General features: G+C 40.4%; 1 protein-coding gene and 1 non-coding gene across 3 annotated transcripts; one reads left to right on the top strand and one right to left on the bottom strand.

Moving 5' to 3' along the window:
• Window positions 1–229: 229 nt before the first annotated feature.
• Window positions 230–22,199, bottom strand: PRIM1 (DNA primase subunit 1). Of its 2 annotated transcripts, none has more exons than XM_026683861.2 (13): window positions 21,995–22,199; window positions 20,690–20,847; window positions 17,754–17,860; window positions 15,380–15,453; window positions 13,465–13,601; window positions 11,231–11,295; window positions 9,914–10,023; window positions 8,458–8,534; window positions 7,259–7,379; window positions 5,660–5,729; window positions 5,169–5,260; window positions 3,064–3,162; window positions 230–1,684 (listed from the first exon to the last, which is right to left on the bottom strand). In XM_026683861.2, the coding sequence occupies exons 1-13, from the start codon at window positions 22,095–22,097 to the stop codon at window positions 1,665–1,667; spliced, it is 1,233 nt and encodes a 410-aa protein (XP_026539646.1). In that variant the 5' UTR covers window positions 22,098–22,199; the 3' UTR covers window positions 230–1,664. The 2 variants fall into 2 exon arrangements, with proteins under 2 accessions (XP_026539646.1, XP_087810122.1); XM_087953996.1 differs by having other exon boundaries at window positions 21,916–22,119.
• LOC113422751 (U6 spliceosomal RNA) lies at window positions 3,542–3,648 on the top strand. Its single transcript, XR_003372297.1, has one exon. It is a non-coding gene; the product is annotated as a U6 spliceosomal RNA (small nuclear RNA).
• Window positions 22,200–23,776: the final 1,577 nt, after the last annotated feature.

Below are 23,776 nucleotides of genomic sequence, written 5' to 3'. Positions count from 1 at the left end.
AATTATAAAGATTTGGTGCTTAAGTATAAAAGAAAACAAAGCAGACAAACAAAATTAGTTAAAATGAAATAAAAAGAAATTAAGTATGTAACAGGCAGTTTTTACACATTTATAGAGTCACCTTTTACAGCAGCCTTTTTTTTTTTTAACAGAGAAGGGACCACTCCGGAGGTGTCAGGCCAATTTTCATCTGGTCAAGAGATTACAGAAACTAAAGGACATCTATCTCTGCCACGTTAGGAAAGCTGCTTTATTGGAAGTAAAATGGAACTGAACAGCCTGACTTTTATGTATTACATTAGGTGACTGCATTCTATTTTCTCTGATTTTAAATTATGGACATTTTTTTTTAACCGTAACATGACACTAGCTTAGCAAAGTTTGCCATAAACAGCATTTATCAGCATGTGGACCTCCATTTTTTTTTCTGTATATATAATAAAGTTTTATGACTCATTCAAACAATTTCAATAAGGATGATGTTATCTGAAAGCTTTAGTTTGCAATATTCTATGTTTTGATTTGATAAATCCCAGACAGTTTTACTTTAAAAAAGTGAAAGTTACGTAGCATTGAGGTAAAATCCATTTAAAAGTGGCCTGCTTTAGCTTTTTGGTGAAGTACTGGATGGTAAAAATAAGATCTACCATCTACCATCTACCAAATGACCATTTGTTCATGACTATTTGAAATTACAATGGTGTTATGATCACTCCCCAGGAATTCCCAGAATTCCTGCTGTCATGTGACCACAATTTGGGCACTCGGCAACAGGTTTGCACTTATGACTAGTTGCACACCATTTACAACTTTCCCTGCTAGATTCCTCAGAAAATCAATGGAGAAGCCAGCAGGGAAGGCCACAAGTCACTTGGGTAAGTTTCTTCGACCTGTGCAGCCCACTTCAGCCGCTCTCTGCTTGTGCTGGCCGCCTGTGCACACCTGCGTATCCTCCCCAATTTTCCCCATGCCTCCTTCACATCTGACACAACAGACACCATGTGTCTTTTGCACTTCCTCAGCTGATAGACCTCCCCCCAACCTCCCCAGCAGCAGCCACGTACCTGCCTGCCTGCCTGGGACTTGCAACTTTCTTCTGGCCTTTCCATTAACTTTTGTTTTGGTAAGTGGCTAGGAAGTTGCCTCACCTAATGACCTTGGGATTTAGTTAACAATGGTAAATCGGACTGCAGGGATTGCTGTTGCTAAGCAATGCTAACAGACTTCATAACTGCATTGCTTAGCAATCAAAATTCTGGTCCCAGCTGCCATTGTGAATTGAGGATTACCCTAAATTCTTAAAAACCAAACTGCTTGATACTTGCTTGTCAAATAAAGCATGAATGTGTACGTTACATACAATATTCTGCAATATAAACCCCTATTGTTTCCTGTTTGACAAATGTGTATCCCACTGATTACACTCCCATGCTATGCAAAACCAAATATTTATTTTATGTTGTGCTCAGCTGATAGAATCTGAATGGATAACAACACTTTTCTCACCTCTTCTTCAGCAAGAAAACCTGTTTTGACTTTGTCAAATGTAAATGGCTGATTTGTGCAGAAATCTTAGCAATACAGTCAGAAGTTCTACTGTATTTGAATACAATTATTTGGCCGCATGAAACTGCCCTGTGATAATGCACCATGTCTTCAAAATGTCAGAAATCCATCTGCATGTCTTTAAAGAAAAAAAAAAGAAAATTAATTTTAAACACAATTCAGGCATACTGTGAAGATACTTAATATGTTATACAACTAATTATATTAACCACCTCCAGACTGCAGAAGTGTTAATTACAATTTCTTTCCTGCATGGGTATACAGGTGGCTACTGATAGGAGTTGTAGTCCAACATACCTGGAAAGGCTGTTTCAGATACAGTTAGTCCTTGACTTACAACCATAATTGAGTCCAGAATTTGTTTTTAAGTGAGAGATTTGTTAAGTGGGTTTTGCCCTATTTTGTGACCTTTCTTGCCTCAGTTGTTAAGCGAATCACTGCAGCTGATAAACCCGGTTGTTAAGTGAATCTGGCTTCCCCATGGACTTTGCTTGTCAGAAGGTCGCAAAAGGTGATCACATGAGCTTGGGACACAGCAATGGTCATTAACATGAATCAGTTGCATCTGAATTTTGATCACATGCAAAGGTCGTAACTGAAAAACCATCATAAATCACATTTTCAGTGCTATTATACTGTTGAATGGTCACTAAATGAATTGTTGTAAGTTGAGGACTAGCTGTAGTTGTTAACATTGAAGGTGGTGGAGGGGGGGAGGTATATTCTGCAAAAGTTTTCTTCTTTAAAGTTGAAAACACAAATTATTTGGAAATATCTACAATTTCCTCACAATAGGCAATAAGTGGCAACCAGAGTGTATTTAGGTGTAAGTACTTATCACATGAAGCCAAAATTATTGTGCAATACTTTGGATTAAATTTTAAAAAAATGTTTACAACTCTTTAAAGCAGACCCATCCTCCTGGCCTAGTATAGCTGCCCTCTCTTGATTATTTATTTAATTATCCAAATGTTCTGAGCTAACATAACACTGAATCATAAACTGATCATATAATTTATACAACGCACATAGCTACAGAACTGACTTTTTTGATTCAATGTCACGCATCAAACAGGCTAAGAATTTCTATCCCAGGTAACCTCAAGTCGACATCCTTGCTCTATAATACATAATACAACATTTCCTGATATTGTACCCAGCTCACAACCTGAAGTAAGAACAGAACAGAATTTTTTATTGGCCAAGTATGACTGGACACACAAGGAACTGTCCTAGATTGTTTAACTATTTCTCGTTGCCTGATTCCTACATCCTACCATTTACGAAGTACAATGCTGAGTTTAAAAAAGCTACTTTATATTTGATGTAACGTTTGAATTTAGCTTCTCTCTGTTAACAATTGCCAAAAACGAAGAGAAAAAAGTTTATTTTTTGTATCAAGTTATGTCACTGTCCATGTCACTATGACACTGATGTCACTGAAACAATTTGGGGAGGGAAAGTTGGAGTTGGCATCCTTCTGAAGCAAGCCCTTACCGCTATTTTTCAAACGTTGTCCTTTATAAGATTTCTCCATTTCTTCTAAGAACTGTTCGAAGACTTTCACATATGGAGCTAGACTGGTTTTCTTATAATCTGTTAAAAAAAAAAAGATTGGGAGGGAGGAGAAAAGACTCATTTTATTTTCAATTTTTAAAATCACAATTATTTAAGCAGATGCAAGGCATTAAGCTTGGCTCCCAGTTGTCTATTTTCTCCCATCAATAAAAAATAAATAATAGTAATAAGCAGCATAGCAAGACAAATGGTTAATTGAGATGTAACAGATCAGTTTTCTGAAATGTTTACAAATAGAAAAATATGAAATAATTAGAATTAAATCTGGCATGTCCTTGGGGTCAAATCAGGAATGCACAAAGCATCTGACCTGGAAGTGAGGTTAATCTCTCACAAAAGATGTCCCAAAGGTGCTTTTCCAAAAGGCAACTGGACTTTATTTTTTCTTTGAAAAAGAATGCTGACTTTGGCAACACATATACTAAAATTGGAACAATACAGAGAAGATTAGCATGGCCCCTGTGCAAGGATGACAGAGAAATTCATGAAGCGTTACGTATCATTTTCAAAGAAAAAAATACCCAAGAAAGTCTGGTTGTCTTTTGGAAAAAGCACCTTTAGGGCAGCCATAACCTGGATGATTGAGAATCTTCACTCTCACAAAAAATATGCTCACTTCCTTTTCAATTCAACACACACAGGAGAGAAAACAACTACAGTTCTCCTCTTTTTTTGCACTACTGATATCAACAGCAAGTCACCAAATGATAGCATTGGGAAAGAAGAAGGATAGGCATTAAAATCAAAGTAAGCTTGGTGCACTTATAAAGTTTGGTTTGATTTGCTGCTTACACCGAGGGAGGAAACTGTCTAAAAATCATAATTCCAATGAGATATAGTAATGTCAAAAATTAGCTGATTGGATCCTTCGGCAGTGAAAATAATTTTAATAAGTGGTTGCATCTTCTTTCAAAAAGCTTTCTACTAAAAGCATTTCCAGCCTATAATTTTGCAGGATCTCTATACAGGGGTATAAAATAAGAGAAATTATACACAATTGAATAATTTAGTGCCACCAATGCAGCATTTCAACCTGTTCCTCCTCATATCTACCTATGCATCAAGAAAATGACACATTCACAATGACAACAGAATTGGCTAAAGAATTGTCCTGATCTTTTCTACTGTTTCTCACAAAATAAGGCCGGGCCTTATTGTCTTTTCGGGGGTGACTTAATTTCCTCCCCCACGTAGAGTGGCCCATACGCATGTACCTCACCGCGAGGCCACTTCTATCGGCCGACGAAAGCTCCCGAAGGCAGAGTCCCCAGCTGCTTCGGGCGAGGCGTGGCTGCCCATGTCCCCTCGCCATTAGGCAGTCTCTTTCGGGAGATGGAAGCTCCCCAAGTGCAGATCAGCCACTTCGATCGGCCAGTAGAAGCGGCCTCGGGCGAGGGGAGTGTGTGTGCGCGCTCGCCCTGAGGCCGCTTCTACTGGCCAATCGAAGTGGCTGGTGACGACACTTGGGGAGCTTCTATTGCCTGAAAGAGACTGCCTAAAGGCAGCCATGGCACGCCCTGAAGCGGCTGGGGACTCTGCCTTCAAGGGAGCTTTCGTCGGCCGATAGAAGCGGCCTCGCGACGAGGGAGTGTGTGTGTGCACTCGCCCGAGGCCGCTTCTACCGGCCGATCGAAGTGGCTGGTGACTGCACTTGGGGAGCTTCCATCGCCCGAAAAAGACTGCCTAAAGGCGAGGGGACATGGGCAGCCACGCCACGCCCTGAAGCGACTGGGGACTCTGCCTTCGGGGAGCTTCTATCGGTAGATTGGGGTATTCTAGCCTAGGCTACCTGCAGGGCACTCCTAAAGGCAAGTTTTCTCCCCACCCCCCGCCCTTCCCCCCCATTTCTCTTCATCTCGTGTAGTTCTAACGAATGATGTGAGAAATGGCGGGGAAACGCATGGTTTAAATAGGCCTAAATTTTGGGGGCGGGGCTTAATTTCACCTCATGCTTAGAAATCATGCTGGGCCTTCCTATTGGTGGAGACCATATTGTTGGAGAAACACAGTATGATAGTACGCACCTCGGCTTTTACGAGAGCTTTCTGGCAGACCTTCAGTTTCCTTTCCATTCCCTTCATCTTTCCCAATCATGTCCAGCTCATGACAGAGGTTGCTAAGAAATAGAACAAAAACAATGGAAAATCCACGGAAATTGACCAACCTATATTGATCACAATCATTTCACTCTGAACTTGGATCCAGTAAATTGACAATTTATGCAATGGAATTCATTGATCCACTCTTGATTTGTGTTGGAAGAGACTGATTGGATGCACCTACCACATTAAGTGATATTATGTATTTTCTTTTGCTTGAGCCACTAAGTGGATGTAGGCACTATGATGTTTAATCCAACCAATTGTTGATTATGCAAAAAAACAACAACAACCCCACCAAACAAACCAGTGACTAAAGAAACCATAGTTAATGTGTTGTGTGAACCTAGGCATTATTTCATTCCTACACTTTCTAGGTGCATGTTTGTCATAAATCCCAAAGAGATAACCCATACCTTATAGTGGGGACAGCAAATGGATCAAAGTCATCCAATTTCTTCAGGTCAATTGGAACTGAAATGCGTCCTGAAAAAAAGTCAAAGGCAGCATTACAACAGCTTCCTTTAAAACAGAGTCCCCCAACCTTTCTGGCTTTCCGGACCGGCCATGGGGCAGAGGTGGGGGGTGGGGAAAGAGAGGGGACGGTTCCATGCGAGCGGTGAGCAACCATGCATACACAAAACTCATTTGCGTGAGGGGCGAGCACGTATGCATGCCGCTTGCACAAATGGGAGTGTGCACAGGCTTCCCTGCTGCTCACACAAGTGGAAATGTGTATGCACACACAAGTGCTTGCCCGCCACTTCTGTGGCCTGGTTCTGAAGGGTTCAAGGCCCATAGTGGGCTGCTGCCTGGGGGGTTGGGGGCCCTTGGTTTAAAAACTACTAATGGGAAGAGAAAAAACATGCAAGGGATTACATTGCTGAACAGCTCCATGAACTGGGTAAATGTCCACATGGAAACTTTTCCAGACTTTGGAAAGTCTCAACTTACAACAGTTCATTAGTGACAGTTTAAAGTTACAACATCACTGAAAAAGCAATGTATGACTATTTTTCACAGTTACAACCATTGTAGCAGCCCCATAGTCGTGTGATCAAAATCCAGACCCTTGGCAATTGACTCTCATTTATGATGGTGGCAGAGTCCTGGGATCATGTGATCTCCTTTTGTGACCTTCTGACAAGCAAAGTCAATGGGGAAGCCAGATTCACTTAACAACCGTGTTAATAACTTAACAACTGCAGTGATTCACTTAACAATTGTGGCAAGAACGATCGTAAGACGAGGCAAGCTCACTTAACAAATGTCTCACTTAGCAACAGAAATTTGGGACTCAATTGTGGTCATAAGTCGAGGACTACCTGTATTGTCCTATACTCTAAGCACACGCTGGGAAACTCAAGAGGCAACCTTCAAGATTTAATCTCTTAACACAGAAGAGTCAAAACATGCTTATCTGTTGTTTGTATCCTGGCTGTTCTTCCTAAGATGACATAGTTAATAGAACTTATTTAATGCCTAACAGGATTCTCAATCTAAAATATTGCTTTAGATTGATTAAAACTCGCAAACTCCAGAGACAACATTTCCATTTCTATAGTTATAATTTTATATTAGCAGTATATGCTGGACCCATTTGTTTTCACAAAATGACCCCTTCAGGCCTCAAATCACATTGGATTTGAGCATTATTTCCTCCAACTGCTCATAACTGAAAACACTAACAGGGAAACGTACATTTCAGAAGCACCAGAAGGAAAAATTGGTCCATTAGACAAAACAATATGTTGCTACTAATGATGCTTAAATCCTCCCTGTTCTCTATGCTCAATGTTGCATATATAGCATTACCTTATTTCATCTTCCAAAAAGTCTGAAGTCTCAGCCAGGCTGAGAGATAGCAAGTAGCAGAGTATCAATACAGTGATCTCCACGGTTGAAATCAATTCCCTGTGTTTCCACCTCCAGCTTTAATATTTCTTGCCATTTTAGGCCTTCGTCGAATTTCCATCAAAAAGAAATATGCAAGAGTATTGTGTTCAGCAACTGACCTGTTTTGGGGTGAACGCTGAAAGGGCTCTTCAGCAAATGATTGATGCCTTTGCTAACGTTCATATCCAGGCGTGGAAAACAGTACTGCAGCATAATCTCTCTTTCAGCCTGTACCATTTTCTTCAGAATGAGAAAGAGAAAAGCATTAACGTAAAGGAAACTGGCCTAAGTCAAGACAATGCCTAGGTCTAGCTAACTCAGTACAGGTAGTCCTCGACTTGCAACAGTTCATTTAGTGAATGTTCGAAGTTACAATGGTACTGAAAAAAGTGACTTATGACAATTTTTCACACTTAAGACCATTGCAGCATCTCCATGGTCACATGTTCAAAATTCAGATGCTGGGCAACTGCCTCGTATTTATGACCGTTGCTGTGTCACAAGTTCTATTGTGATCATCTTTTGCGACCTTCTGGCAAGCAAAGCTGATAGGGAAACTAGATTCACTTAACAACCATGTTACTAATTTATTTAAATGTGCCAAGAAAAAATAGTAAAATGGGGCAAGTAACATAATTCTCACTTTGCAACATAAATTCTGGGCTCAGTTGTGGTCATAAATTGAGGACTACCTGTATTGCCCAGGCAAACCAGCTTCCTACCTTTCTAAGGTTTCAAGACTAAGTCTTTCTCCTTTTTTGGAGACCTTGGAGGCTGAACTTTGGATGTTCTGCATACAAAGCAAGCACTTCTCGTACTAAGACACATCAACATCGTAATTTCATATATTTGCACATTATCAACTGAATTTATATGTCCCCCGACTTCCCATTAACTCTTCTCCAATTACTGTTTGTGCTTTTTTGTAATTCAGCAGCCCAAAAGCTTTCAGAATAACCCTAGCTTCCTCTTCAGATGCTCAATTTTCAATAAGCTATAAATAAACTTTTTTATGGTGGAAGAAAGCGAAGTAGGGAGAATCAGCATACTAAAAATAGAAAGTGTAGTTGTAGTCTGGATATGTCAACTTTCCATCTTAATGACTGTCATTTTATCTCCACTTATTGATTTTCACACTCACAAGTGGTCCCTTGTGCTCTCAAAATCCAGGGCAACTTTAGAAGGCAGAAGCACTAAGATTTACTATCCCCCAGTCTTGAGTTATTGACCTTTTCAGCACTACAACTTAAAATATGAGGCTTACCTATTAGCAAAGTTCTATCCCCAGTGTTAATTTTGCACATGCTATTTATTTTACCTTTTTTTCCAGAACTTCCCAGCGCTGCTCTGAATTGTGCTTTTTACGGAATTCCAAACAAAGATTATCTTGATCTGGTGGCAGAATTGTTAAGGATTTTGCTGGTTAGGCTTTGAAGCGAAATTGCTAACTTTCTGTACCCTCTCCAAGGGGGAATAGCTTTACCTTCCTTCAAAAAGACTTGCATGTCAATCTTCTGTTCCTGATATACAGGTCAGATGGCCTCATTTCCAAACCAGATCAGTTCTAATTCAGTGTTTCTCAACCTTGGCAATTTTAAGATGTGTGGATTTCAACTCCCAGAATTGCCAGGGTTGAGAAACTCTGCTGTAATCTGTTAGTTATCAGGACAAAATGATGGATGTCAGCTGTCATTCAGATATCATCTCTGAATGCTCAGCTCAACATTCCCATAGTGGATACGCAAACGCTTTCTCAGGAGACCAACAAATGTGGAGACTATTTTTCCACTTTAAGATGACAGGCTGATCATTGATCCTTGAGTGTTTGGCTAAACTAAGGTCATGCTTACTAGGCCTCATGATGTATCTGGATCCTCGTATTTATCTCCATGGGACTTCCTTGCAATTAAGTCTGCTTAGAACGGATGCTTTAAATTTTATACAAATCTTGTATGTGCACTACTGAAGAATAAGATGGGTAGAACAGACATTTTTTCCCCCTCCTGTGCATGTGAGTATCTCCCATTTTGGAACAGCCCCCTGGAAAATCTCTCTTCAGGAAGAAAATTAGACCAGTAAGGAAAGCACAGGCCTGATTGTTCTTGACTTTTTCTATCTAAACATCCTGTTTTACTGCCACAAATAATTTTGGAAAAAGTTATCTTAGGAGTTGATTCCTTTTAGGATATGTAGGGAGTCCTTCTGTTGTTGCCGAAATACAATTCTCAGCATTTCTCACCACTGGCTATGTCATCTTGCAACTACTGGGAATTGTAGTTGAATATCAGGAATTTAACAGACTTCCCACCTTATTGCAAATGAGCCATTTATCCCATTTTTAAATACTGATGGTTTCTTATTATACTTCCTTCCTCCATCTTAACTTTCTCTGCTGTCTCTCAGAAATAATCAAAGACAAAGTCAAACCAGGTGCTATCTATTATAAGGAAGAAAAAGGCAGAGATGAAGAAATTGTCTAAGGAAGATGGTGTCCAAACAGCTTACTTGCTTCTGCCTGAAAAATGCCTTAGCCAATTAACGAATTCTATATTGATAAGGTTTTTTTTTTGGAGAGAGTGGGAGTTTATTACATTCTGTTAGAAATAATTTTACTTCCTGGCTACTGCAACAATCCAGATGTTAGATTGTAGATATCTGGATTATGTTTTACACATTGTCTTGATTATTTATGGATAGTCTGGCCAGATAGTCATACAAAACTGCTCTTCCCAAATATAACCTCAACTTCATCTTTGCCAGTCCCCAAAGGATATTCTCTGGAACCAAGGCTAACACTTTATTCCATTTTTCTTTATTGCCAAGTATGTCCTGACCAACAAGAGCATATTCTTTGAAGTAACGTGCCACTATATCCAATGATGCGCTGAAAAAGAAGAGAGGAAAGCATCAGAGAGACAAATGGCTCCTGAATGTTTTAGGATTTTGTAAGAGAAAGAACGTTAGGCAGATGCAACTTTCTCATGCAGAGAAAAATGAAACAACTTCTGCTGAAATCATCTCATTATCATTTAATTTGTTCTTGCTTGAAACTGAAGGCCTTACAGCATTTATAGCAGTATGCAAAATAGCAAGTCCTAATTCTACATCGTCATCACTTTTAGATATAAGAACAAAAAGGCATGAAAAAAGCAAGATTTTACTCTGCTGATTTTCCCAATATGCTAAACTCTTTTTTTGGGATCTGTGTGCATATGAAATAAAGTACTGTAATGTAAAAAGTGCCAAATTGTATATATCATCTGAGAACCCAAAATACTCATCTAAAGGTTTTTAAGTCTAAGCTAGTTTCTTCATGTTAGCATTGGGCGAATTAGAGGAAAGATTTTAACCAGCACATTAATATCACTGCAGGTGGACCTTTATCCACCTGCTCATTCAAACCAGAGCTATCATCAGGATAGTATTAAATATAAGTCATCCTTGGCAATAGCTAACAAGCTTACCTGTGGTTAAAAGCTTCAGACTCTAAACCTGAGATCTCCAAACTTGGCAACTTTAAGACTTGTGGACTTCAACTCCTAGAATTCTCAGCCAGCTGGCTGAGGAATTCTGGGAGTTGAAGCCCACAAGTCTTAAAGTTGCCAAGTTTGAGGACCCCCTGCTCTAAACTAAGTTTTGTCAATGCTTCTTCTAGAAAGCAGAAGCTGAGTTGGAAACAGACCACTGCAGTAGGTGGTATCCTCTTTAGCCACATCAGGAATTGCATCTATCCTGATTCATACCGCCACAAGACAGAGTGTTCTATTTATTTATATGTATTTATTGGATCTGATGCAACTAGAGTCCAAATAAAGCTAAGCTCTTGCTTAGACCACACTTTCTTAAACCCTACGATTCTCAGTTCAGTTCAAAATTGTTTCAGCTTGGAGTGAGGCATCCATGGCCTCTTGCTATTGTTGAACAGTAACAGATACCATTGCCCAAAACAAGGAAATTGCAATTCAATGATTTTTGGAATGTTCCCTACTCAAATTATTAAGATAGATTTCAACTGGAAACCGGAAGGCACCAAGTTCCACTTCATGGCACTTGCACACATTATTGAAAATCCAAAAATTACATTAACTGACCTGATGAAAGGATGAACGTGGTTATTATCTGAAAGGGTCACTTTCTTGATGGTTCCTTCACCCCCCTAGAAATGTTCAAGGAAAAACAAGGTTAGAGTCTGTTTTTGTCTGCTTTCCTCCCCTTTGGACATGAAAGTCTCAGTGGCTCTTCTGGCTACACACGTCACAGAATTGAGATATTGTGCTGAATTGTCTGCCTCGCTTGTCTCTTTTCTCAACATTTCAGTTGCCCCTCGTGGCACCATTTAGTTCAGCATCAAGACCAACATTTTTAAAAAAAAACTCTGAAGGAAAAGCTAAAGGTAAACTTCAGCTAGCGAGTAAGTATTTCCTTAAGATTGAAAATTGATTCCTAAACAAAGAGAACATACAGAACTGATTCACATTGTTTTTCCCTAGGAAAATCAAGAAATGGCAGCCTAGGACGCTGGATTAACAATGAGCGATGCATTGAATTATTTGCTGGGGAAAAGAGTAGTACTGAAAACATCTGCTGGACTTCTGTACCTTTAACCATGATAGAGAAGACAGAATATTTAAAAGTGTATTTTTTCTGATATGGGCAACTGCTGTGAATGCCCTCCTCCATCTGATTATTAAAAATACTGAAGCCTCATCATCCTGGGCATCTAGGCAACCTGGTAAGTCATACAACTGGCTTTAATTTAAAGGGTTACCCTAAGACTAAACGAATAGCATTTTGTGCTGAGAAGTCTAAACAACATATGTAGGGAGTGGGAGAGAACAGGAGAGAATTACGTTGATTTCTAAATATGGTGAACACTGAACCTATTGATACATTGTGCTAAGCCCTGATTTGTTGAATAAATTGTGTGTGTGTTTGTGTCACACACTGCACTGTATAAAACTATACCAGTGGTTTTCAAACTACAATTGGTAGATTCTTGTTGTGCTAAGACAAAGCTAACTAAGTCACACTGGCCTAGCTTATTACATAATGTCTCATAAAAGGGCAAAGGACAGGCTCATGTAATAGTTGTGTAGGCAAGCATCTGATCTGCAGTACTGCACTCACATTGGCAGTTATTTCATAATCGCATTGCTCCTCCTTCAGATTCTCACATTTTTTTAGACTTCTTTTTCCCCCCCAGGATTTCCAAAGAACACAGAAGTCCCTCTTTACCAATTCTCTGCTTTCTCATTAAACAATTAAAGAGGCAGAAAACCTTTCCTTAAATGATTTCCATTTCGAGGAGCTGTGGTTAAAAATTCCAACAATGCATGCCTGTATCGCAGCAGATAACTATATTGTGAATTTTATTATACTAAGAATTTACTTCTCTTGTATTCTTGGTTTCCCCTCTCAGTCCCATTTTCTCATTTTGTGTGCTTTCTTTTCAGTTTGAAAGAGGGAGGGGAAGGGTATAGATTTTTATGGATCCATAAACCATTCTAGGATTCTTTGCAGTTGAAGAATGGATTAAATATCATGTAAGTAAATCAATAGCACCTCCATTTCCTGTCTGTTCTCTTTCCAGATGCAGGCTATGATGTAACAGCCTATTGCCAAGACTGTATTCATGCGTGATTAATTCCCTCACCCTTCTGATGTGAAGAGTTATTTATTTCCCTAGGTAACTTGAGTCCAAGGGATAGCATCTAAGCTGCCGTTCTAGAACTCCCAGCATCCACACTAGTTTTGCCCTGACAAAAATTGGTGCCAGTTGGAAATCAAAGCTTCAGCTATTAAAACCTGACACTTCAGAGCTGGGAAACTGGTTGTTGGTTTTTTTGAGTTCCATTGGTTATTTTGGAGGATTGTCTCCTGGCCCTAGCCCTGCCCACTGCAAATCTCATTGCATAGTGCGGCCACGCTCTGTTCCCCTCTGGCTACAGCAAGGGTGTCAAATTCGAGTTCATTGAGGGCCACATGGCGGTTGTGTTTGACCTTGTGGGGGGGGGTGTTCAGAGGGGGCGTGGCCAGCTCAATGTCACTCATGTTGGGGGTGCTTGCGGCCCAAGCATTCTGCCAGCGAAAACGGGCTCCTGAGCTGTATTCAGCTGCGACAGCTTCCTGCAACCCTCTGCCAGCGAAAACGGAACTCCAGAGGGCTGCCTGCAGCCCTCCCAAGCTTTGTTTTCACTGGTAAAGGCATCGCGGGCCAGTCCTTTGCTGTTTTCAGGGCAGCCCCGTGTGCGAGACCTAAGCACCCCGTGGGCTGGATCCGGCCCCTGGGCCTTGAGTTTGACACCCTTGGGCTACAGGAACACACCTTGACTAGGGAGAGATATTCCACTGCGGCAGAGCGGAGAGTTGAAGACCACTTCCTGACGGCTTCATCACACACCCAGCAATGGACCCCTCTGCGTCCTGAATACACCCACAGTCTATGCTGAATGCCAAAGTCCTCTGCAGAGACAGAAGAATAGCAAAACAACAACAACAAAAAAATACACCGTTTAGATTACCAAGGAAACAAACAAACAAAACTTAAGAGCTGTAAAAATTTACACTTATTCTGTTCAATACAATCTGTGACTCAAACTATGGCAATCTGTAAACAAATGACTTATTACTGAATGTGTTGAATGAACCTAATTACGGCTTATTTATAGTTAAAGCCATGATTTAAGACAGCAGATCAAGGAAAATAGCAGCTTGCTTACAGCTACAGCAAAAAGTCTGCATCTCTGAGCCAAAACACTGCAAATAAGAAAAATAAATAGAAATGCTAGTAGCCGGTTTGCCATTTATTGATAGCTGATTTGATACTGCACATTTCTGCGTTTTACTGTATAGTTTAATCTCGTTTGAGTTGTACTATAAACTGCTTCAAAAAATTTTTTGAAGCAGTAAAAAGATGTTTGAATAAAGACTCATAAATATTGAAAGACCACTAAATATGACTACTGAATTGAATAGAAATACATGTATTTTTTTCCACTGTAAAACATGTGGGGAGAACCAGTGGGAGTAGACCACACAGGTCTTTATAAATCTGAAAAGTAGCAGCCCCTGACTGATTCTGGCTGGTCTTGAAAACCTAAGCAGAGTTGGACTTCATTCATCCTTAGAGGGGAGGCCACTAGGAAATCCTGGGACTAGTTTGGGAAGACAAAGTAGTTCCAGAAGGTGGCAACGAGATACTATTTCTGAGCAAACTATTTATCTTATCCTGACATGTTCACATAGGACCAAGAGTGGTGTTCTACTGAAGGACAGGCAGAAGTATCCTCCTTCAGATGGGAGCTAAGACATATATGAACTGAAGAATAGAAGAGCTGAGCTCTGCAAAGAAAACTCAGGGAATGTGCCAAAACCAGACTATTTGGCAGACATCTACTAAAATTAGAAATGGGCCTGTCCATCTTTCCTATTATCAAACAATAGATGAGGTCAATTCTTCTCAATCAAGTATACTCCAGATGTCTTAGAATTGCTGCTCCAACAATCTCCAGTCAGCATGACTATAGTTCCCCAAAGCGCCAAATTAGGGAAACCCCAATTAGCCACTATCCAAGAATATTGTGCTAATTTGACAGGCCCAAGCCAATATCTGTTCTTCCTTTCTCACGTGAAATGGCCATGCAAATCTATAGGTCTCTCCTACAACTGTGCAGGACCAAGATTAAAGAGTGTGAGGCTAGGAATAAATTAATCTTGATATAATTTTTCAATAAATCAAAGAAATATAGTTCACATGATTATCCCTGAACAATTAATACATTTCCTACAACATTAAAAATTGCACTTGGACACTAACATGTTGTGGAGGGATGTCTGGAGGCAACCGAGGTCATTCATTGCTGTAACACATAAGGGAACTATAGAACCTAACTGTCAGGATTCCAGCGATAGATCATCCTAATTACATCCCTCAATAATATATCTTTCTATGACTCACCATTAATGTCAACTTGCACAACATGGAACACGATTTAAAAATTATTACTAATTAGATATTAATTCCCCCCCCACCCCCATTGCTAAAGCATCTTGAAACTTTCTTTAGGAACTTCTTGAAACTTTCTTTAGGTCAGGCATCTTGTGCAATCAAGAAGGTTGAAGAAATCACATCATTCTAAAATACTTTGTAGGCTGCTCAAAGGTGGATATGTTCTAGCTTTGGTAGAGGAAGAGGGTTAGACTGGATAGCCAAAGGGATTAGATAGCTATCAGCCACTTACCTACAAGGGCTCGGTCTATAATATGGATGGCAACAGTCATGAGAGTCCAGCATTTGGAGCAGATCTCTGCAGAGCTGAAGGGAGACAAAATGATTGCTACTTGTAAAAGGAACTTACAAGATCATGTAAACATTGTAGTCAATACAGGTAATCTTCGACTTACAACCATTCGTTTAGTGACCATTCAAAGTTACAATGGCACTCAAAAAAGTAACTTATGATTGTTTTTCACTCTTGCGGCCGTTGCAGCCTCCTTATGGTCACTGATTAAAATTCAGATGCTTGGCAACTGGTTTGTATTGGCGAAGGATGCAATGTTCTGGAATCATGTGATCACCTTTTACCACCTTGTGATAAGCAAAATCAATAGGGAAGCCAGATTCACTTAACAACCATGTTACTAATTTAACACCTGTAATGATTGACTTAACAGCTGTGGAAAAAGTCACAAAATTGGGCAAAACTCAACTGTCTCGCTTAGCAACAGAAATTTGGGGCTCATTGTGGTTGTAAGTTGACCTGTACCATACAATTTTGAATTCTCTTCCGGTGTAAGCACTGGACTTTTCCCCTTCAACCGAAAAAAATGAACTTCTGAAAGCTAGGTACTTCAAAAGGAATTCTTTATTGAAAGGAAGTGGTCCTGGTACTAGTCAAAGCAGAATCTAAGATGCTTCCAGGCATACAGTAATAAAGGGAGTTAGAACCCCTCCCCTTATTCTGATGTGGATTTAGTCAAACAAAGAACCAACGTGTTAATTCCCCCACCCTTTTCTGGGAACGTATCTTAGAAGAGTTTCCCAGGTAGTATCTTTCAGAGCTGGAATTTTTATGGTCCCTTCTCTTGCTATCTCTCCAAGAGGTGACAAGTTTCTAGGCATCTGGCTCCAGTCCTCCAGCTGTATATCATGTGCAAGTTATACAGATTCAATATAAGATTTAAGGTATTCAGGTTACATCAAAAAGGATTACTTGTACCAACCTCCCCCCTCCCTTCTTCTTCCACTGAAGAATGGCAGATAGATGGATCTGACATCCAGCTTGTCAAGATGGCCAGTGGTAAGGATGGGATTTGTAGTGCCACACTATGATTTAGGTCAGGAGTGTCAAACTCCCATCGTCACATTACGTATTGGGACTTTCCCCACCTTTGCTAAACCGGGCATGGGTGTGGCTAGTGTGTGACACATCTGGTCCGTGGGCTGGGAGTTTGCAGCCCCGATTTAGATAATTCATGCTACTACACTTACCAACAAGTGCACTTATTAGAATGAGCTTTATTTCCAAGTACTGGTTTGAGTTTCATATGTTGGCTTAATCACATTGCTTAAAAAAAAAGGTAGGAAATCAGAATTCTTTCCCACCAATGTCTTGGACAGTATGTGGTACAATTGTTGTCTTGAGATTTTAAAAATAAACACAGCTAAACATGGCTGGGAATGAGCACTCTTTGTTCAGAAAGGGAAGATCTAGATTCTCAGAAGCAACTGGCAATACAGGTAGTTGTTTTTATTATCTTGTCCCCTGGCAATCTTCCCTACCTGTTGACATAAAATGATAATATATCATAAAGTCTGTTGTAGATCAGATACATCAACCATTTGTATTTTGCTTGAAAATAAGGTCCATTGTGTGCAGTGGGGTTTACTTTTGAGAAGTACCATGTTTCCCCGAAACAAGAGCCTGTCTTATATATTTTTTTGCCACCAAAAAAGGCACCAGGTCTTATTTTCGGGGCATGTAATCCACTGACCAACCTCACTTGCGCGTATTGCTCCCAGCCTCCTTTTGGCTGTCAGAGACCTTCAGGAACTTCTTCAGCTGGCAAGGCTTTCCTAAAGGCCTCTGCAGCTGATAACAGAGCTCCGGATCGATCCAGAGCTTTATTATCAGCTACAAAGGCCTTCAGGAAAACCTTGCCAGTTGCAGAAGAAATGGGCCGGCGAGGCAGGTATCGGGGTGTATGAGGCCTGCTACAACTGTCTAAAGTTAAGTAATAGGGCAGCTCCACCCCCCTCATCCCCCCCCAGCTTAATTTTTATCCGTGCACTCTGAAGGGTGGGATCTTCATTAGGGCTTTTTTTTTTTGGGGGGGGGTTAGGGCTTATATCGGGCTCAGGTGTAAAAATCAAGCTAGGACTTACTTTCAGGGTAGGTCGTATTTTCAGGAAAACAGGGTATTTATAACACTATGGTCCAAGGGATTCTACTATTCAGAAAACCACCCTTTTTGTAGCTCAGAGGAATCAAGACTTTACTAGGAAGGACAATCTGAAAGGACTGTAGGTCCAAGTACAGTTCTTTGTGCATAATATTTTGCCCATTATGAACTGGCTAATGAATATCAAATCATGATCTCAGAAAGATAAGGTACCTGCAGCATTGCCTAACATCATCATAATCTGTCAGGTCTATATCGAACACCAATTCCTTTTCCTGAGCTTGAAAAGCACCCATGTGGACGGTGTTATGCTGGATAGGCTGCAAAGAAACGAACAAAACACAAACCAGAATAAGCATCATGCTATGATTTACAATCTAAATTCCATCCTTTCATAACATTTCAGGCTGCTGCATATATTTTTTTTGTTAAATCATGCTTGGCCACTGATTTTACGACTTTTCTTGACACATTTGTTAAGTGAATAACTGCAATTGTTAAATTAGTAAAGTGGTTGTTAAGTGAACCTGGTTTCCCCATTGAGTTTGCTTGTCAGAAGGTCACAAAAGTGATCACATGACCCTGGACACTCCAACTGTCATAAATATGAACCAGCTGTCAAGAATCCGAATGTAAATCACATGACCATGGGGATTGGACAATGTCATAAGTGTGAAAAATGGTCATAAGCCACTTTTTTCAGTGTCATTGTAACTTCAAACAGTCACTAAATGAACTGTTGTAAGTCGAGGACTACCTATCCTATATATTTGTTAATAGTAAACACACACATATGTTCAGGTAACATATCAGGACAGCTTTCATCTGTTAATCCCCATAGGTTTTACATATTAATAACATCAAGAAAATAAGATATTTTATTTGGTCAAGTGTGATTAGACACACAAGGAATTTGTCTCCGATGCAGAAGCTCTCATTGTACAATACAAAGCAACAGAATCATCATTACCATCATCACATCAATAAGGGTGGGTGGAGTAAAGAAGATAAAAAGAATAAGTGATAATACTACAGGCATGCCACATGGGTATATACATATATATACATACATACATACATACATATATATATAGAGAGAGAGACATTGGACAGCACTGTAAGAATTAGGTGTTCAGCAGATTGATGTTGTGAGGGGAAAAACTCTGTGTGTATTTGATTTGGCATAACGGCGCCCTGAGGAGAGGAATTAAAACAGTTTATGTCCAGGATGATATTCTTCTCAGTCCTCCTTCTCACCCACACAACATACAAAGTGTACAGTATGTCAGTAAAAGGCAAGAACTGTAATGTTAAAGTTTATTATCTTGGCTTAGCATTATGTTCACATGGGCTTCATAAATGGCTTATTTTAGGGAAGTTTATTGCACTGATTACAACTGTGGTTTAATGTGATGATGATATGTTCTGATTTTCTAATGATATGTTTTGATTTTCTGATTTGTACTTGATCCACCCAAATCTCAAAATAATCCCTAAGAAATAAAAGAGTAGAACGAAAATAAAACAAGAATTGATCAAACAAGAATTCCTACACCAATTTTTAACAGGATATATGAATATAACATAGAAATCTGATAGAAACACTGTATATCCTTGCAGTATGTTTATGTAGGGATGGCACATTTTTCATGGTACTTTGATTTAACATTTGAGGGTCTGCTTATCCTCCCAGGCTTATCTGGGAGTATAGGTGATATATGGCTATTTTTTAAAAGCTGAGGGAAAAGCCTATCATATATATTCATGGATAAAACCATGGATAAGATCATCTGCAGGTAAGCCAAACCCAATTTTTGGGGTGTATTTTGGCACCTGAAATTATCAGTTTATCTGTGATTATATACAGTGCACAGTAGTTTCAAAACTATACCGATATTATCTGAGGGATAAACGAAGTCTGTTCCTATTCGTCTGTTCACAAAGAAACCTTTATCCAAAGCACCTGAGGACAAGAAGTAACAAATGGAAACTTTTCAAGAAAAGATCCAATCTGGAACTACGAATAAAATTTCTGACAGTGATAACAATTAATTAGTGGAACAGCTTGTGGGTGCTCCCCTACTGGTTTTTAAGAGATTGGACAGCCATTTGTCCAGAATGGTATAGGGCCGTGATGGCGAACATATGGCACGCATGCCACAGGTGGGCACGCAGAGCCATTTGTGCTGGCACGCGAGCTGCAGGCAAACTTACCTCACTGCGCATGTGTGTGCCTCACAGGTTATTTTTGGCAGGTTTGAGGCCTTTTTTGGCCTCCCAAAGGCTTGAGGAAGGCTTCTGCAGGCTTTATAGGCCAAAATCTAGCCCTGTTTCGTCACTTCCGTTATTTTAGGAAAAGCAGGAAATGACAAAACAGGGCTAGATTTTGGCCTACAAAGCTTGCAGAAGCCTTCAAGTCTTTAGAAGGCTGAAAAAGGCCTCAAACCCGCCGAAAATCAGCTGTGAGGTGCAGTGCAGGTAAGGGGGAGGTGGGGGGTGGGGATTGCACACGCATGCGTAGGGGATGTGTGGGGGTGCGTGTTGCCTTCTGGGTGCTGGCACGCGCTCAATTTTTGGCACAGGAGCTCAAAAAGGTTAGCCACCACTGGTATAGGGTCTCCTGCTTAAGCAGGGGTTTGGACCAGAAGACCTCCAAGAAACCTTCCAACTCTGCATTAAATATCCTTTTCAAACCATCACTAACCATATTGTGCAATAGCAGCCTTCCTTAAATGTTACTCTCCAGATATGCTGGGATGGTCTAAGCCAGGGGGGTCAAACTGGATTTCTTCGAGGGCCGGATCAGCATTGTAGTTCTTCTCTGCAGGGCAGTCCGGGGGTGGGGGGGAGAAGGGAGACAGGATGGACACCTCCTGTAGCACCACCCTGCTGGCCAAAATGGGGTATGGGGAGCCTCACATGCCCCCCCCACACCGCCTTTTGGCTACCAGAGGCACCGTGGGCTGGTCCTTTGCTATTTCAAGGCTGGCCCGCAGGCCAGATTTAAGCACCCCGCAGGCTGAATCTGGCCAGCAGGCCTTGAGTTTGACACCCCTGCTCTAGGCATTTTGGGGGGCTGTAGTTTGAATAGATTTTGTAGGCACCTGGCTGAGGAAGACTGCTTCGTATCAAAACATTCCATTCCATACCTTGCATGAATATACGGCTCCAATGTCGATTTTATATGGACACAATTTTTGGATTTCTTTTTCCAATTCCTGTGGGGTGTTGAAAGACTGATACCGCACATAGATATCATCACGGAGTGTGAATGAGAACTCCCGTCGCTGAAAATAGTTCTTTGACACTAGAAAAGGAAAACACACAATCCCATCTTGGTTTCATGGCAGAACATAAGAGTATTTCCTCAAATCTCATTTCTTCCATAAATCCATGAGATGGTCAGTCATTAAGTATTAGATCATCTACATCAAACTTCCCTTAGAGGGTTGTCTCAGGCAATGCATATGATGCAAATGGAAAGCTCTGAAAAATGCTAATTATCTATTATCCCAGGCCAGTCCTTTGATATGGACCAAATCAGGAAACAGACTCAATGGGAATTCTAGAACTCTATGTTATTGATACACCCATAGGCTATAAAAACAGAATCTTGTTTATACTAAAGTCAAGTAGGGTAAGCTTATGTCTCAGGCTTTTTTATTGTTCAGACCAAACCCCATTTTGCTAATAGACTCTGTATATTTCCATTCTCTATATCCTGGTTGGTAACGATAAAGAACGCAAACTGTAAGAGGTGCAGAGGATCATACCTATTATTTGCACTAAGCTGATAGACCAGTTTGGGTACCTCTTTCAGAGTTGCTCCCAAACCAACTTTATAATTCTTCAGAATTACCAAAATCCTTGTAAAATGCTTTATAACTGCTAACCAACGTTGCTTCCCTGCCCCACATTTGATTCTTTTGTAGCATATGTTCTAAAATATTTTTTTCTTAAATACCATCTCTAAAATCCAGTTCAAACGAGGGGCCTTTCTACGTGGTTGTGTAACGTACCTGGTACTCAAAAAGATACAGTGCCTCCAAATTATGGAGGATGCTTTGTTCCTGCTTCGTGAGTCAATTTAAGCGGTTTGGAAAAAAAGCCCCCAACACATCTTTGTATTAGTGAGTACATCCAAGCAGTTAGACAGTGCAAAGAAATCTGGCCGGCACTTGTTGCAAATTGTCCTCATGTTGATGCGCCAACATCAATGCCCATGGCCCTGTCCTTACCTTAAAACTCCACAAAAAACGTATTGACTTCCCTTCTTAACCCATTTAAACCTCAACCTCAAAAAGTTCCTTCCTTCCAATCTTACAGAAATGGAGTGTTCAGCAGCCGAATTTTGCACATGCTCAGAGTCACGCACGTTTCAACTGGTTGAGCAGTTTCCTGCGGACTTCCACGGCCCTCCCACCAGGTCCCGAAACGCCTCGACCTTTCCTCACCATCGCCGTAGCGAAGCCACCGGCCGTAAAGGCCGAAGGGGAAGAGGCGGCGGTAATAAAGGCGCAGCAAGTCAGGCAAAGAACCGGGATCGAAGCTTGCCATGATCACGGCAAAACAGGAGAGCGCGGGAGAAATTAGGCACCACCCTTTTACCGCTTTAGAGCCAATCCGAACAGCGGATGCCTGTCCGATGAGACGTCTTGGTGCTTTCTGGGAATTGTAGTTCCAGAACAAAAAACAATCAAACGGAAGGCGCTTGCTGGTTCTAAAGTGGCCTCTGACGACCTCCAGTGGTTTCTTCCTACCCCCCCCCCCCGTCCCGGTCTCATCTACTTCAGCGAATAGTCAGATTTTCAGTCTGTGAAGGAGCCTTCACAATAGAAGCGTAATTTGCTGCCTTTGACCAGTGTTTCTCAATCTTAGCAAATTTAAGATGACAGCACTTGTTAAAGTTTGGTGATAGGTGGATTTTTGCTGGTGGGAAGAACATCCACCCATCGTACTTCTTAAGCTTTTCTAATATAGAGAAAATCATTGGGGTTTTTAAAAAGGATTTTTGCTGTATCTTATGGGCATTTGCACCTAATCTCACAAACATGTTCTGATAACAGCCTTTTTGTCTGCTTTGTCCCCATGACATGGTTTTAATTTCATTCCCAGCCCATGAGTGATGCAGGCAGAACTCATGTATACTTGGATATTTTGACAAGGACAATTGTTTTTGTATGTGGTAACTGAATCAAAACTACTTCTTTCTTTCTCTTTTTCTTTCTTTCTTTTCTTTCTTTCTGGCGTATGTAGCCAACACAGCTTCCTTCTCCTATTTTTCCCAATATAATAACCTCTCAGTTGGACTGAGAGATGGTGACTGGTCCAAAGTCACCTAGCTGGCTTTCGCAACTAAGGTAGGACTAGAACTCGTGGTCTTCAGCTTTCTAGCCTGGTGCCTTAACCACTTTCCCAAACTGCAGACTGGCAAACATGCACAAAGATAGAAAGACTCTGAAATACCCATGATGGAGGAATAGTTGGTAAAGATGACAGAATTTGTAGAGAGGGCATAATTTATTTGTGTGATTAGGGAAAAGTCATTTTTAAATGACTGAAACACTTTATGGACTTTTTGCTGAAAACAGAAAAAGTGAGCTTGTAATTTATGGGTTTGATGATTAGAAAGGTAGAATATGGAAAGAAGGGAATCATGATTTAACCTTAGAGAGAGAATTAAATATAACTGTCTTCGTAAATGCTGTAAAGAAGATTGGAAGCCACTCCTTTATATCTTTTTTCTTTCATGCCTTTTTTCATTGTTTTTCTATTAATCACCATTTCTTTACTTTCTTTTTTTATCTGTATTGCTTTTACTTTGTAAAAAAACCTGCAATAAAAATATTTTTTTTAAAAAATGTTAGTTATTTTTACGACATGTAGATCAGACGACTGTGTCAATGAGATTATTTTAATTTTAGTGTTGAATGTAAATTGTGTTGGTCAGCGACCAAAATAAATGATGATGGTGACTACTGAATGCCAGATACCTGTTAAAGTAATGTTTTCTCTTTTATTCTAACACCATTGAAATTAAGCTTCAAAGTGTGTAAAATTTGCTGAGCATTGCCTCCTATTGCCTTGTGGAGGGACTGCAATGGAGGGACTGCAATGACATTAAACTAAAGCAGGATAGGGATCAGCAATGGATTCAGCAATCTTATGCAGTTATGTAGTTTTGCCAGCTCAAGGATGACTTAACAATTAGGAAAGGTTCAAAGTCTGGTGGAAGA

The sequence above is a fragment of the Notechis scutatus genome, chromosome 2 (assembly GCF_049901735.1).
Source record: "Notechis scutatus isolate UNSWTSFEM ecotype Mainland chromosome 2, rNotScu1.2, whole genome shotgun sequence".
NCBI classification, from domain to species: domain Eukaryota; kingdom Metazoa; phylum Chordata; class Lepidosauria; order Squamata; family Elapidae; genus Notechis; species Notechis scutatus.
Note: the sequence above shows the minus strand (reverse complement) of the source record. Positions and strands in the feature narration are given on the sequence as shown.

Bases quoted from the DNA above. Each gene is read 5' to 3' on its own strand.
- PRIM1 (XM_026683861.2), bottom strand. From the start codon at position 22,097: ATGGCAAGCTTCGATCCCGGTTCTTTGCCTGACTTGCTGCGCCTTTAT. The intron at 15,454-17,753 runs GTACCTTATCTT...GTCTCCCTTCAG, and splicing joins GATGTTAGGCAATGCTGCAG to CTCTGCAGAGATCTGCTCCA. The intron at 10,024-11,230 runs GTCAGTTAATGT...CTTCTTTTTCAG, and splicing joins CACGTTCATCCTTTCATCAG to CGCATCATTGGATATAGTGG.